At 34.0% G+C, this 16,671-nt stretch overlaps 1 protein-coding gene across 1 annotated transcript in view; it reads right to left on the bottom strand.

Annotated features, from left to right (window-relative positions):
• Positions 1-16,671, bottom strand: part of LOC127870048 (uncharacterized) — a 99,476-nt gene that overhangs the window by 52,058 nt on the left and 30,747 nt on the right. Inside the window, exons 28-36 of the mRNA XM_052412708.1 lie at positions 16,111-16,275; positions 15,474-15,650; positions 14,093-14,275; positions 13,470-13,631; positions 12,630-12,782; positions 11,882-12,064; positions 11,484-11,558; positions 11,052-11,171; positions 9,678-9,828 (exon numbers count right to left, since the gene is read on the bottom strand). Of these exons, the coding sequence (XP_052268668.1) occupies positions 9,678-9,828; positions 11,052-11,171; positions 11,484-11,558; positions 11,882-12,064; positions 12,630-12,782; positions 13,470-13,631; positions 14,093-14,275; positions 15,474-15,650; positions 16,111-16,275 (1,369 nt within the window). The remainder of the gene's footprint in view (positions 1-9,677; positions 9,829-11,051; positions 11,172-11,483; positions 11,559-11,881; positions 12,065-12,629; positions 12,783-13,469; positions 13,632-14,092; positions 14,276-15,473; positions 15,651-16,110; positions 16,276-16,671) is intronic.

The raw sequence follows: 16,671 nt of genomic DNA, 5'->3' as shown, positions 1-16,671 counted from the left end.
ACATACTTAACTTGTGCTTTATAGTTTGATTATTTAGTGTAAAATCTTCTAAAGAGGACGAGTGCTGAGCAGACAGGCGGTGGTACAGACTAAGTGTGCTCTATTATTAAAATACGTTTTCACTGTTTTTGCATACTCTGATTTTCAAGTAATACTGCATTTCACATATCATACATGATGTCTGTATATAAAATTAATTAGAATAATGGTATTTCTGACTTTCACATAATACAGTATTTCACATATCATCCATGTAGGCCTACATGACTTTTGTATATCAATCTGTATTTATGATTTAAAATGAAATTTCATACTTCATTTAAGAGTTAATTTTTGTTAATTATTCACATTGTAAGTGTTGTTTGTAAACTATTCCTCTACGCTTCTACTCTTTATTTACAACCAATGCAAAAATAAAATGCATTTTAATTGTGAAATTTATTCTCAAATACAAGCTGCATTTAATATCATAAGTATCGCAAATAGTTGGTTTTAAGTACATTTTCTCTATCTCTTTAATTCTTGAACAAAGTATATCTGTGATATGATATGTGTACATGTAGACAAGATAGTTCAACAGTAAAGTTGGAGAATATTTCAATCTATTTTTTATTGATCAATAAAATTGAATTTTGACAACAGTCGTTGCCTAAGCTGTAAAGGATATTTTTACGTACATATCTTTACTTTTTCTTCTTGATATTCATAATATACCCTGACTTTGTGATAGTTATAAGTTAAATAATAGCCATATTGAGTAAGTTCAATCAGGCATCACTGAACTTAAAGCTAAGAAATATGAAATATCACGCCCATTTAATTTATATATATTGTATAGGAGGATTTTGTGTGACGTCACAAGAGGGGTTTTCCGTTACTAAAAATAGATTGGCCGTCAACTTCTCGATTGCAGCCAATTACATTGTATCAGAGTAAAGGTCGTCGGAAGACTTACAATTTCATAAAACAAAACTATAAATACTCGTATTCTTTTTTAAGTAAGACTTTAATAAACAAGGGCTGTTTGTAAAACATGCATGCCCCCCATATGGGCTGTCCGTTGTAGTGGCAGCCATTGTGTGAATACGTATTTTGTAACTGTGACCTTGACCTTTGACCTAGTGACCTGAAAATCAATAAGGGTCATCTGCAAGTCACGATCAATGTACCTATGAAGTGTCATGATCCTATGCAAAAGCGTTCTTGAGTTATCATCCGAAAATCATTTACTATTTTGGGTCATTGTGACCTTGACCTTTGACCTTGTGACCTGAAAATCAATAGGGGTTATCTGCGAGTCATGATCAATCTACCTATGAAGTTTCATGATCCTTGGCATATGCATTTTTGAGTTATCATCCGAAAACCATTTTACTATTCCGGGTCACCGTGACCTTGACCTTTGACCTAGTAACCTCAAAATCAAAAGGGGTCATCTGCGAGTCATGATCAATCTACCCATGATGTTTCATGATCCTAGGTGTATGCGTTCTTGAGTTATCATCCGGAAACCATTTCACTATTTCAGGTCACCGTGACCTTGACCTTTGACCTAGTGACCTCAAAATCAATAGGGGTCATCTGCGAGTCATGATCAATCTACCCATGAAGTTTCATGACCCTAGGCGTATGCGTTCTTGAGTTATCATCCGGAAACCATTTTACTATTTCGGGTCACCATGACCTTGACCTTTGACCTAGTGACCTCAAAATCAATAGGGGTCATCTGCAAGTCATGATCAATGTACCTATGAAGTTTCATGATCCTAGCCGCAAGCGTTCTTGAGTTATCATCCGGAAACCACCTGGTGGACGGACTGACCGACAGACCAACCGACCGACCGTCATGTGCAAAGCAATATACCCCCTCTTCTTCGAAGGGGGGCATAATAATATTTCAAAAATTATAAAACATACAATAATTTGAATATTATTATAAGTGGTGTGGATGTGATAGTGTTATTTTTCATCAGAGATTGAAATTTAATGTAAGGGGTGTATTGAATCAGTTATAAAACAAAGCCCTTAAATAGCTCAATACATTTCAATCTTGAAATGTAGTTTTTAATTTTCTTTTACATTAAATGAATTTTCGTTTCGTTTACATTGAATGAAAATATTAATAAATTTAAGCATTCCAATTGAAAAAACACCTGAATTTATATGGTGCAAATTTAACTGTCTTTGCATGTACATGTATATTGAAAACTCTTCTCTAGTGATAATAAGCGATACAAATCTAGCATTTAATGATACCATAAATCTACATATTTAATTTATTTTAGGCAAGTATTTTATATCCGTATAATGACCAAACGCGATTGCTTGTTTTCATGATGATGTTTCGAACACTGCAGTAACGCACGATCTTTACACATTATAGCAGAGTTTACATTAGCAGGTACCCGTTAAATACGTTAATTGTGTAGCAGTAAATTTGTAAAATATTTTACATGTATAGTTATAAAACACTTTATTGTTATGTTCAAACTGGCTATTATATATACTTAATAGCTCCTAGCAGTTAATCCATTTCGGACAAATTTCTATTTTCAAATATTTTATTAAAGCAACTGTTTAATAAGTTTTTGACTTAATATGCCAAGAGATGACATGAAGGTATCATAAATTGTGTTTAATGACCAAACACATGTGGTTTATGCAGAGACCCCATACAGAGTCATACAAGTATAGGTCCCTGGGTTTATTACACACTGTTTTCATAGTAATTGTCTGGACAGTATCCGATCATATCGAGATAATCAGTTTGTGATAAACAAAGGGGCAATTAAACACTGGGTTAAAAATGCTGAAACAAAGAGTGTCAAAACTGGTGTGAACAATTAAATAAAAGCATTCACATTTATCAAGAGGATTTAGTTAATCTGTAACAAGGCAAGTTTTTACAGACAAATAGGTTCAAAACAGTTTCTATATGTTGATTACATAAATTCAATCAATTTGTTGTTTGTTTTCGTCCTTATTTGTGTTCGTTCATTGGATTCACTTTAATCTGAAAGAATTTCAAGTTCTGAGTATTTTTTGTTCTTCAAAACGGTTGCGAATATGATTGTAACCTTATCACGATGCGGTTCATCACATGCAAACAATAGCAGAATGGCTGCAGTTTTGACGGCCAAAATTTTAGCATGCACAAACGTGACGTCATTATCGGATTCCCCAAAACCTCCTATAAACCTCTCTTGGAAATATATAAGTACATAATTTTGCTATTTCAAGAGCTTGCTTCAATGTTGTAATCTGTTCTTTTTATGCAGTCAGCATGCTGATTTTTATATGAAAATAAATGCCAGACAGGTGTATTTATGTGTTTATCTCTATATTGATACCACTGTATAGCAATTGCTGTTCCTTGCTATTCACTGCAAAGGGCTGTAAACAAGGGGTTAGGCATCAAGCAACTGTCAGAGATAATGAGGTACCTGCTGTGGCTAATGGTTATTTCATTGGTCTGAGGTCATTAAATTACATGCAACAAAATGTGTGAAAAGTGGCCAGCAGAGGAATTTGGGGCCTGACTCTAAACTGTTATATACAGTTGTTTCTCCCTAAAGTAATTTTCTGTGAAATCAATTTTACTTCTTAAAATTTTGAGATTATTTCATAAAGGGTTTTCAAATGGAAAAAATATATTTGTTGCACTTCATCCCCAACCAATCATAAACATAATAATCCTCTTCAGAAAGGAACAAAAATAAATTTTATTTTTTTTGCAATTTAACTGTATATCTTATCGGCAGAATTAATATACACATGACTGCATGGAGATCATGAATATCATAATATGCATAAACTTCATTCAATGTGTACATCAGTAATTTCATAGTAGAGTGTAAGCAAGGTTACACTATAAAGCCATTTAAAGCCATGTTTTTCAACAGACCGCAACCATAAAGGAACTCGGCCTAAATATCATAACAAGATATCCATAAAACCAATGTTTTGACCAAGTTTCATGATGATTGGACAAAAAATGTGACTTCTAGAGTGTTCACAAGCTTTTCTTACTATACAAATATAAGGAAAAAGACCCCCCCCCCCCCTTGGCGGCCATGAAGATCAGACAAGAAATGCGGCCTCTAGAGTGTTCACAAGGCAAAATGTTGACGACGGACGCACGACGGACGCACGACGGTCGCACGACGGACAAAAGGCGATCCCAAAAGCTCACCATGAGCACATTGTGCTCAGGTTCGCTAAAAAAGAAATAAAATTCTGTTGATCAGCATCCCATCCTTTTGCCTAATACAGATAATATAGATACTCTAAATTTTCAGAAACTCCAAAATAATTTATATTAATATGGGTGTCCGAAAATTTACAAATAAAATAATTCCCAAAGTTGTGCAGAGAGCTGTGAACTCAATATATTTTCTTACTATGATCATTGCAGCTGCGTAATCTTAAAGCTATCTAGCAAAACTAATGTATATAACACATATAAATTCCAATTTACAGTTCTAACTTCTAAAATTGGTGTGAAAGATTATAGAGCAATCCGCATATTGTATTGCGATACGATTTTCGTCATACCTGTATGAAAATTTTGCAAACATGCATCTACATTTCTTTCAGAAAAGCCACCCAAAATAGTGATATCAAGGTAAACAAAACAAAGCGGTATTTTGTAAAAATAAATTGTTACGTAAAAATGGCATTTTAAAAAGTCTATTATACAGAGTAGCGTTGTTACATGGGAGCATTCTATGCTTTTAAACGAATTATCGTTGAATTAATTATGCACAACTAAATGTTTTCATTCGATTCTGAAATGAGCATTATTAAATTTGTAATCCGAATTTCGGAAACATGCTTCCGAAATGTAATGCTAACACGACAATAAAAAAAGTGCTTTATTCTTTTTCTCAATAAAAAGCGCGCAAAAATTATACAGACATATAGAACGTCGCGAGCAAAGTGTGGGTGTATTTGTGTTGTATAAAACGGGAACATCACGTCAGGCGATTTACGCGTGTTCAGTGGGAAAAAAACGCCCAATTGGAAGTTATTTCATCACATCTTTAAATAGTAACAAATGCCAAAATGTATTTGATATTTAAGAAAATTGGTGAATGTTTGTGTTGTGTGTTATTCTTGAGCATTTTTATAGTAAACATTTACCAGAATTTGCTTTAAAACTGGAATATACAGGATTATCGGGTAATTGTCGAGTTATAATTCTGGTACAAGTAAGCAATATATTGCGATATATTGCAATACGGGTTTTTGAGCTGACAATATATCGCAATACGCTTTTTCGCGTATTGTTGCAGCACTAGTGCTGGATTCAACTGTTCAAAAGTTTTAAGTTCTTTATTATGGGGAAAACTATGGATGACCGAAATATAAAAGTTGCGAAAAAACGGATGGTGTCTGAAAACTTAAGTATCTCAAAACTTGGAGTTATTACAATAGGTGCATTACCACCTGCTTCATTATAAGAATTTTATTTTATGCTTTCCGGTGGTTTATAGAGAAATATCCGTGAATTAAAACTGCTATTTCACTGTTTTAAAATGTGTAATGACATCATTTTTTCGACAAAAAAACTTCATAAATTCAGCAAAATTATCCAGTAAAACTCTTTGACAACATAAATAAAAGGTGGAAAAAGCATAAAATAAAAAGAAACATTGTTGGATTCGATGGAATATTGATTTTAATTCACTCCTGATCATAAATAATATATATTTTTAATTGTCGCTGCGCCACTTGTGAAAATATTATTTTGTATGATCACTCGTGAAATAAAATCGATATTACATCGAATCCAACAAACATCCTCTATATATTATACCATAACATTATAGAATGTGTGTGAATAAATAAATAATAACAATTAAAACAAGAGCTGTCTCCATAGGATGACATATGCCCCCGATAAACGCTTTGATAGAAATTATGAGCATTTTTCAAAACCTTAAACGCATTTTTTCGAAACCTAAACGCCGACCCTAAGTTCAAGGTCAAAGGGGTCAAAATTTATGTTCATATGAAGAGGCCTTGTCCACATACACATGCATACCAAATATGAATGTTACATCTCAAGCGACATAAAAGTTATGAGCATTTTTCGAAACCTAAACGCAGTGTGACCAACAGACGGACAGTGCGATCCGAAGGAGGGCATAAAAATCGTAATGTTATCTTTCCTTTAAGAAGTAAAACAGAGATTGGTGTATATTATATGCCTTCTTCTTATTACTTACCCACAAAAACGGGTATACATGTATAAAAAATCATATATAAACTTTAAATAATTCAGATAAACAAATAGGGTAAATTTTAATATGAAGGAGACCTAATTTTGCCTAAAACACATGCAGTGTATATTAAAGTGAATCCTCGCAGGCAACCAAACCATCATGGATTTTTGAATGTATGTTAAAATGCCAGAGGTAAAAATGCCATAGGTAAAAATGCCAGAGGTAAAAATGCCATAGGTAAAAATGCCAGATGTAAAGTGGTAAAAATGCCATAGGTAAAAATGCCATAGGTAAAATTGCCAGACGTTATATAGTAAAACAGATTTTTGAGCAATATTTTTTAAGGATAATGAGTATTGTTCGAAAACAATTTTTTATTTGAACTTGTTCAAGTGTCTTACTAATACATTTAGACTGTAATTTTGTTGTTTTGTGCTTTATGCATTCTGTTTATTGGTTGGAATTTTTTGTTTCTTTGATGAATCGGTCATAAAAGGAAACTTGTTAAATTCATTTTAAAAGCTATTGGATTTTTATTGTTGCAATGGAATCTTTTGATTTTTGAGGACAATAAATTATTAAAGCAATGTGACAAACAAGCAGGGTTTTGATGGTGATTATGTTTACATTTATTATTAAAAGAGGCATGTATTGATACGTCTAGCTAATAACAGCATTTAAACTTAGAGCCGATAATACAAAGATTTTTTAGAGAGTAAATTTCCCCCCCACAACTAAAATTTTGTACATTACATCTAACTGTATTTTTTTCTTTATCAATTGCGGATTTTAAAAATTCACTTAACTTTGTTAAAACAGAAAGAGCTTTCTCTTACATCATACATTCTCACAAGTCATATATTTGTACAAAATGCATAAACATATTTTTGGTGTTATTTTGATGCATGTGTATTGTGTATTTATTATTATGGTTGTTTGATGTTTAGCTGTATATGCTTATGTCACAAATAAACTCGCTGTTCTGTTCTGTTAACTTTATAATATTGGGATTTATTGTGCTCGAATGAAAGTCAGGGGAAGTCTACACTGTGTATTAGCAACCTGCTGTGTTGATCACTATCTTATTAGCTCAATACACAGGCACCTGGCTACTGTATTGGAAGAATTGGATTTACTGCCAAAATAACTGATTTCATTTATATTGTTGTGTACCTTAAAAAACTTCAATAAATAGTAACACTCTACCATTGTTTTATATTTATATCGTTTGAAATATTTAATGACAATAATTGCAAGCGTCCGTTTTATTTACCATTATTATTTTAAAAACACGTTCAATGGCATATAATACAGGTAAAATCATTATTTTATGTGGATATCAGTACAGTTAATAAATGTTAATAAATGTCTATATATTCTAACTATAGCATACGCAATTGTATAATTCCGAACTAATATTATTTACCTCAATATGATCTAGCTAGAATCAACATCAACATGGATCCGTTGTACTTTTTTATTTAGTTTTCAGTAATCTGTCCTTGAAATAGAGGTAGCCTAATTAAAGACAGCGCTATTAAGTGTCAAAGTGGAGATTAAGAAATAAGATCTATTGCATCGCACTGGCGGTATAGCATGTAGTCTTAAATAAGACACATTTAAGACATGGATAAAATACAAATGTGACACATATGAATCTTTCATTTCTTCAAAAAAAAAGCACGTAGTCACATATAAATAAGACACATTTAAGACACAAAAACAATATAAATAAGACACATTTGAATCTTTTATTACTTAAAAAAAGCATGTGAATCTTTAGTCATACATGAATTACTGATACATGATTCTCAAACAACATGTTTAATTAAAAAAATGTTTCCGTACAATACTCAATATCCTTTTACAATGAATTTAACAAGATTTCTTTAATGACCAATTCATCAAAAAAACACAAATTCCCAACCATTAACAACATGATCAATTAAAAAAAAATGTTTCTGTACAATACTCAATACCCTTAAAAAATATTGCTCAAAAATCTGTTTTACTATATAACGTCTGGCATTTTTACCTATGGCATTTTTACCTATGGCATTTTTACCACTTTACCTCTGGCATTTTTACCCCTGGCATTTTTACCTCTGGCATTTTTACCTATGGCATTTTTACCTCTGGCATTTTTACCGCACACCGGATTTTTAGAAGTCCAGGAACTGTGTATATTATGGATTAAGTATAATGAATAACCATATTTTCTCATTGACATAAATGAGTGTAATTATACAAGGACACTATATACATCCAACTTTGTACACTTACTCTGTTTACATTAGATGTGTGCATAAAACACACACCACAAAAAGATACGAAACATGTAAAATGGAAAATTATTATTCAGCTCTACAACAGTATGCACTATATCAGTAAATTATGGATATTCTTCGAAGTATATTAGTAAGCATGAGTAAACAAACCACTACAAATTATTCAAGGAAGGTAGATCTTGAAAGATGAGTAAACGAACCACTACAAATTATTCAAGGAAGGTAGATCTTGAAAGATGAGTAAACAAACCACTACAAATTATTCAAGGAAGGTAGATCTTGAAAGATGCTTCTACTACTTGACTGCTTATCAAACACAGAATGATTATTTTTGCAGTTTGCTGACATGTACAAAGTTATTATTATGAGGCCATAAAAATTATGGCAAATACTGCCAACAGATACAAATCACAAACACAGGCAAAAGCATACATATAAAAAAAATCATGCCATAATCATGCACATATATTTCAGAAGCACACCACTTTATTTTCTACAAAAATGGGTCTTAAGCCATATACGACCAGCGTAGCTCCACACCAGCCTGCACATCTGGGTCAATAGCTACCCTGTCTGCTTATGAGACCATCAAACCATGCATGACAGCAGATAGCGTACAGTCTCACCAAACTGGGCCATTACGCAATCAGGTCTAGAGCTACGCTGGTCGCATAATGCAAAAGACATATTTTCCCATGACGAAGCCTTTTTTACACACTATTACAGCAATCAATCAAATCAAATAATTATTTAGTTTGATTGCACAATGTCACAGATTAACCATAAAATGTTTGGGTGTGTGTATTTCAATTTAGTGGAGCAACTGTTTGTTGCTATAACTTACCTTTGGCTAAGGATTGATGTAATAAAGATAATGTGTAATGAGTAAAACAAGTTTGACAAGAAAGAATTACAAAATTGCATTTAACTTCAATATGAATATATAATGCAAAAACTTTACTAAAATCTATAAAACTCCCTGCAGAACAAAATATATTCAGAATGAATCACAAGACAGATACTGCCATCACTCTTTGTCTTTGAGTACTGACTAATATGTCAATTGTGTACCCAAACAAATGTTAAAATGTTTTAAAAAGGTTCAAATTCTTATAAAAACCACTTATAAATGAGAATGAATACCAAAACAAATGCCCAGTACCTAGCTCCACTAAAGCCGCTGGGACACATGCACTCATAACCTGGTTCCTGCCAGCGGTTGATGCAATAACCACCGTTCAGACAAGTTGGTGCGGCAGCACTGGTGTTGCAAGTCTTTATTAGCGTTTCACAACGGGAACCAGTGGCTCTTGCTGTGGGGGACAAGAAAAGCATTTGCAATTAATGTAATTGACCATACGATTCTCTGTAATGTATCTTATAAATTTGAATTTATAATTAACAAGATACACGCGTATTGCCAAGCAATATGGTCCCCTACCGGTGATACTCCACCATTGTCAGATTTTTTATTTTTTTTATATATTTGTTGCCATAGCAACCAGAATTCTTGATGTAGGAACAAAACGAATTGACGTGCATAATCTCCATATTGCCATCTATCCATGTTTCAAGTTTCATGAAAAAATATGAAGAACTTTTAAAGTTATCGCAGGATCCAGAAAAGTCTGACAGACAGACTGACAGACAGACAGAGCGCAAACCATAAATCCCCTCCGGTAGGGGACAATAAACTCCATATTAAGTCGATGCCAAATTCAGGGAAACAAGAACACATCAAATATCAAGATCCCACATTCACCAAACAATTCAAAACCTTTATGATAGAAAAGACTTAAAACAAACAACAAACACCTCTCACTTTATATACGTACAGGCTACCAATGGTACCTATGTCAGTAACAAAATGTCCTTCATAAAGAAATATACAATTAGAGGTGGTTTGTGTAAAGTTTGAATAAGTGTAAATGAAATTTCTGGATATTTTTAATGAAGAATTTTCTTTCTTCTTGATCTTAAGTCTCAGAAATGATTGCTGTTAACAGGCCAAAGGCAAACAATTCATGCTCACAAAAAGGTGAGGCTGATTATATATAATAAAGCAAACACATTCATTAACACCATAAATATATATAAATATTTACATGTGCAAAACAATTGATAACGCTTCTTTACTAAATCTCTTTCTGTGATTACTTATTCGGTGATTTGACAAGAGGTGACTTGTTAAACTATTTTTTATTAAACAGGTACTGGGACTTTGCTATTAATCCTTGGTCAACGTATTGATATCTGATTTTCTGATTTAAAAAGACAATGAGTATCAAAGATTCTCAACCAATAATTTGTAATGAAAGAAAGATATTTGTTTACCAAAACATGTTGATAACTCAAAAGTGAGTTACTCAAATAAAGCAATAACATGCTGACAATATGTAGCCCACAACAATGCTCAAATTGTTAGCTTGCACATGTGAATATTGGTTGTTGTACTTGTTCAGCAAAATATGGTAACATTTGTTATAAAATAAATATATAAAACAAGAACAAAATTGATCCACCAACAGTTACTTACCATTGCATGTGCAAGTATATCCAAGGGTCGAACCAATGCTTCTTGCACATATTCCGCCATTGTAACACGGACTGCTGGCGCACACATCGGTCACAATCTGGCAGGTATCCCCCTCATAACCTGAACATATCAGTAATTGTGGTTGTAAATAACTAGGTAGATAATGGAGCATCTAAGGTATGTAACAATAGACAACAAAACATGTGTTTTGGGATAAATCACATGTTTATTTAGTATATTTCAACATGTTCACAGATAAAAACTTTTTTAAGTGGCAAGATATGCACTTAAATGTTATGCAAAACAATGAAAGAATGAAAAACTTTATTTATTTCGTATAAAGCTTTAAATATGAATAATGTACCAACCATTATTGCCATAGATGTTAAAGACTGCATGTACTTGATAACTGATGTGTGTATACAGATTTACCTTGCATGCACTGACATATGAAGCTGTTGTCTTGCTTTATACAAGTTCCCCCATTGACACATCGGCTTGTACAATCTGAAACCAAAATTTTGAATGATATTTAGCAACTGTGTACATTTGTTCAGTTCCTTTTTGAGAAATTTAGACATTGCACAATACATGTCTAACATTTTAAATGCAAAATCCTACATAATAATAAAATCCATCAGTCAAAATCTGAGATACTGTTTGTTCCTAAATAATCATAACAATAATCAAAATGCAGAAATATTAAAGGTGACACTGTAACTAACATATGTATCAAATAATTTAGAAGAGAAAAAGTAGAAAAAAAAACACTGTGCCATTTTTTTGCATATTAAATGCCAACTTTGCAAGGATGGAAGATGTAAACTTACCAACTGCTAGACACTGATTGACATTAATGAGACCATTAGACTGAGAGTTGGTCTCGGAAGGACATTGAACGCAGTTGGTCTGGCCTATGCTCGACTGGAAGTAGTTCTGAGGACAAGCTCTACAACTTGAACCAGTCACACCTTCATTGCCAGAGAACGAAAACCTTCCAGCCGCACACATTCCTGCATAGTAGTACATGAAAATATTGCGGCTTAACAAAGTGTTTGTTTGTCAATAACATACATTTGGAGTGGTTAAAAGCGTAAACAAAATAGTGTTAACAGTCAAGCTGGAACAAGATTATAAGACAGTCTTGAATATTTATCAATTCCAATGACATAAGAAAAAAGTGTATGTACATGTATTTGAACTACAAGTAAACATTCTAAATTTATATATTTAAAAACACAATAAACAATGTCAAGTCAGAAAAAAACACAATAGCAACCAATATGACCATGATATAGCAAGATATATCCATATAGCTTAACCCTTTCCCACTTAGAAACAAAGTGAAACTGGATAGGTGCAAACAGCATAAAACCAAAACAGGTTTTATGCTGTTTGCTGCTCATCAGTATCTAAAGGTTGGAAAAGAAGCCTTTAAAACTTGAATTTAGTAAGAAAGGTCTTTAATTAAATTTAACTTTCTAAGGGACTACACATGCGTCAAAATACGTATAATTGGGAAAGGAATAATGTGAATACAGCATCCTGTTCAGGAATTTATCACCAAGAACCACTTACTGACACATGAGATAGCAGTGATGGACAGAGTGGTATGGTCCGCTGAGCAGCTTGAACATGAGGTGGCTCCAAAAGCCGTGGAGAATTGACCTAATCCACATGGAGTGCATGGCGATAGACCATTGGAGGAGAAAAATCCTGGGGCACATTTGCCTGAAAATGAACAAACAATATAGCAGTGCTCTGGGAAAACTGAGCTTTGTGCAGGTGCATAAAGTGTGGTCCCATACAAGCCTGTGAAGTCTGGGCAGGCTTATCAGGGACAACATTTCCCGCCTAAGTTGGATTTTTGTGTAGAAGACTATATTAAAAATGAAAACTTCCTCAAAAGCAGAAAGTACTGTCCCTGATTAGCCTGTGCAGTCTGCCAGACTGGGATCACACTTTTTACACATGCATTAAGCCCAGTTTAAAGTCGCTGTGGCGTAATGGATATGGTGTCTGTCTAGCGACCAGGAGGTCACAGGTTCAATCCCCACTGTAGGAGGGTTCTTTAAATCTCCCCCATAGAAACTAAGTACTGGTTCTAGGCCAAGGAAATGGACTTGAGAGAGTTTCAAATAAGCCTTAGGCTTTTGATGCAATTGAGCTAAAATAAATTGGTTTAAACAAAGCCCAATTTGCCCAGAACAAGGCTAAATAACAAAAAAAAACATTGTATAAAGAAAAGACAGGTATTCTCTGGATTTTTTTAACATGAAAAAATGCACACAACAAAGGACCAATATTGTGGACTTCTTTGCCTCAACTGATTTGAAAATATATTTATATTTTGTTTGTAATTGGCAGTTCTAGGTAACAAATAATTTTGTCAAATAAATGGCAAACATTCCGACATACGTGTGCACATTGCACTGGTGGTTGCGCCCGGCAAATAGGTTGACGTATCACTCGGACATTGTGTGCAGGCATTCAGTTCCTCTCCAGTGCTGTAGGTACCCAATGGGCAGGCCTCACAAGACCCAATTGTCTGGTTACGGAAGCTCCCCAGTGGACAGTTATCTGTCAAACAAAATTATAATTGAATGTTTTATATACACACATATACACACCCATTAAAACTCTTCAATATTTAATATTTGAAAGATAGACAAATTGAAGGTTGCATTACTTGATTTTAATAGTGCCTCCTAAGGTGAACAATGTGTACCAGCATTTTGCAATGCATCATTTACAAAGCAAGATATGAACCATTCACGGGCATGCCAGTTCAGCTATTTGAAACGTGTCATCCCAGATTAGCCGTTGCAATAGTAGGCACAGGCTAATCAATAAAATCACTTTCCGCTTGTATGTTTTCTTACGTTTGAAAGAAGTCCCTTTAAACAAAAATCCAGTTGTGGCAGAGTGTCGTCCCTGATTATAGCCTGTGCAGACTGCACAAGCTAATCTGGTATGGCACTTACACACATGCATTGAGCATAATTTTTCCCACAACTCTGCTAAATGTATGTCTGTTTTACCTCGGATTTGGGTGGTCTGTATGCAGGCTGATGCCCCTATACTGGCAGATGCCAGAGTGGAAGTACCAGCAGGACAAGAGTCACATCTCCGAGTGGCGGTATTGTAATAGAATCCCACTGCACAGGCGTCACATGGGGCCAACCCATGGGCGAACCTCGACACATACCCAGCCTGACACACGTCTGCAAAGGGAAACAGTGACCTCAGGTAATTGACAGATTGAGTGAGTACTAAGTGGTAATTCATTTTTCAGGCACGTTTTAAACATGAACAATGTTCAAGAAAGTAAACTGTGACAAGTGTTTGCTAATGAGAGCATCTCATATACATGTATATCTGCAAGAAGAGACCAAAATAATAACATACAATAATATTCACACATAGATAAACAGCTGTCTCCCTTACCATAGCACTGCTCCTTTCGAACGGCCCCTCGTATGAAGGTGCCACGATTTAAATCACAGGAAGTGCACACATACTCCTGAACACCGTTGACAAAGCCAAGAACACCATATGTACCGTAGTCACACTTGACACAGTCACTAACTGTGTAATTTTGTTGAGTACCCAGAGGACATCTCTCTAGAAATTATACAAGAATTGCAGGACGGGTCAAACTAAATTAACTTCTATTAATGAGAATACTTTTTAACACAACAACTGCTTTAACTATCGAATGGCATGGAAGTAGATATTGAGTGGATTCAAGATATATTCAAATAGATACTGTTGTTACATGAATTTCACATCACATTTGTGTAAATGTTAATGATTAACTACATTACTATGGACAATGCAGCATGGTACTTAAATAAAACAGTATACTTAGTTGTGCATGCATACAAGTTGCATAATTTAAAACTTGTAATTATAATACAAATCATTTTCCAATGTTTTGCATATTGCCAAATAGATTATTGAAAAAAAGTAAATTTATTAAAACAGTTACACATTTACACAATACACAACTTGGTCACGACAATTTTTCTAATGCCATTTTTGCCCCACCTCTGATTTTAGTAGTTACTTAGTACTTATAACCCACTTAGACAAACTTAACTCTGCAGAGTTAGTTCACTTAATGCTTTGTTATGATTTAAATACTGTTAAATCAGCAAAAAAAATCTTAACAAAAAACAACAGTGCCTTGCTCTTGGAAAACTGGATTAATGATTGTGCATAAAGTGTAGTCCAGGATTAGGAACAACACTTCCACTTTTATGTAATTTTGCTTAAAGGCAGTATCTTGTAATGAAAATACAGTCTAAGCAAAAAGTGCTGTCACTGATTAGCTTGTGCAGACGGCACAGACTTATTTTGGATACTACTTTATGCACATGCATGAACCCCTGTTTTATATAGTGCTGCTAAAATACTTACCCAAAGCAGTGTAGGAACTGACACTACAGTCTGCAATAGACGATGCTCCAACTGATGTAGTGGAATTCCCAGTAGCACAGGGAGTGCAGGTTGTTGTACTGACGCTGTATGACCCCTTGGCACACGGGTAGCAGGGCTGGTAACCAGTCGTTGATACAGAGCCCGGGGCGCAGGCAGCTAAGTGGGGTAATAATATATTAGTTACTTAAATATCAAAATACATTAGAAAGAAAGGACTGAAGCATAGCAAAGCTCAGTTGATAGCTTCATGCATCTTCACAGGCATCAGAAAATAGATACATACTTATAAACAATTACATATTACACATGTTGGAAGTCACAGCAAACAACTTTCAATATCACTTATAAACTAAAAGAAATAATGAAAATAACTTTAACTCTTTAATGGGTAAAGTATGCATGTCTCTCCACTACACAATATTTGGAAGTTTGATTTAAGAACATTCAAGCTCAGTAGTACATGTATTTCATAATTTTGTTCATTATGAATATTTTTCTCATCAATGAAAGATGAAAAAACATACAAAAAGGGGCAAAAGGCTCATTGTGCTTAGGTGAGCTTAAAAGTATTTCATTACCCCAATCCCCATGAAGACCCGCACAAGTGTTTATTTACCAATGCATTGACTGCTTGATGTGGTTCCGAGGTATCGGGTAGTCATTCCAGTAGGACAAGCAGTACAGATGCCCATGTTGATATCTCTGTAATAGCCTACTTGGCATTGTTCACACTTTGTGTCGGAATTAGCAACTGGACGCACACTCCCTGATGGGCATGGCACTGGAAACATTATGATTAAACTTTAATACCATTCTGTTGGTTAAAATATTATTAAATATAATTATTCATTTTATTACAAATCCAAGGCAAAATAATGAGCAAATATTTATTTTCAACAATACCATACTGCATACAGAAAAATAAATAAGACACAGCTATAAAAGTTATATTAAAACAAGAAATGTGTTTGTCAGAAACACTATGTCCCCTAATGCGCCTCTTTGATTTTTTTTGATTTTTTTTTTATCATTTGGAAGGTTCAGATAATTATCTCCCTTTAAAGCTTATTACTTCCCTTGGATTTGTTTTTTGACCTTTGAACTTGAAGGATGACCTTGACCTTTCACCACTCAAAATGTGCAGCTCCATGAGATACACATGCATGCAAAATATGAA

This window comes from Dreissena polymorpha, chromosome 2 (genome assembly GCF_020536995.1).
Source record: "Dreissena polymorpha isolate Duluth1 chromosome 2, UMN_Dpol_1.0, whole genome shotgun sequence".
Classification (NCBI taxonomy): Eukaryota; Metazoa; Mollusca; class Bivalvia; order Myida; family Dreissenidae; genus Dreissena; species Dreissena polymorpha.
Note: the sequence above shows the minus strand (reverse complement) of the source record. Positions and strands in the feature narration are given on the sequence as shown.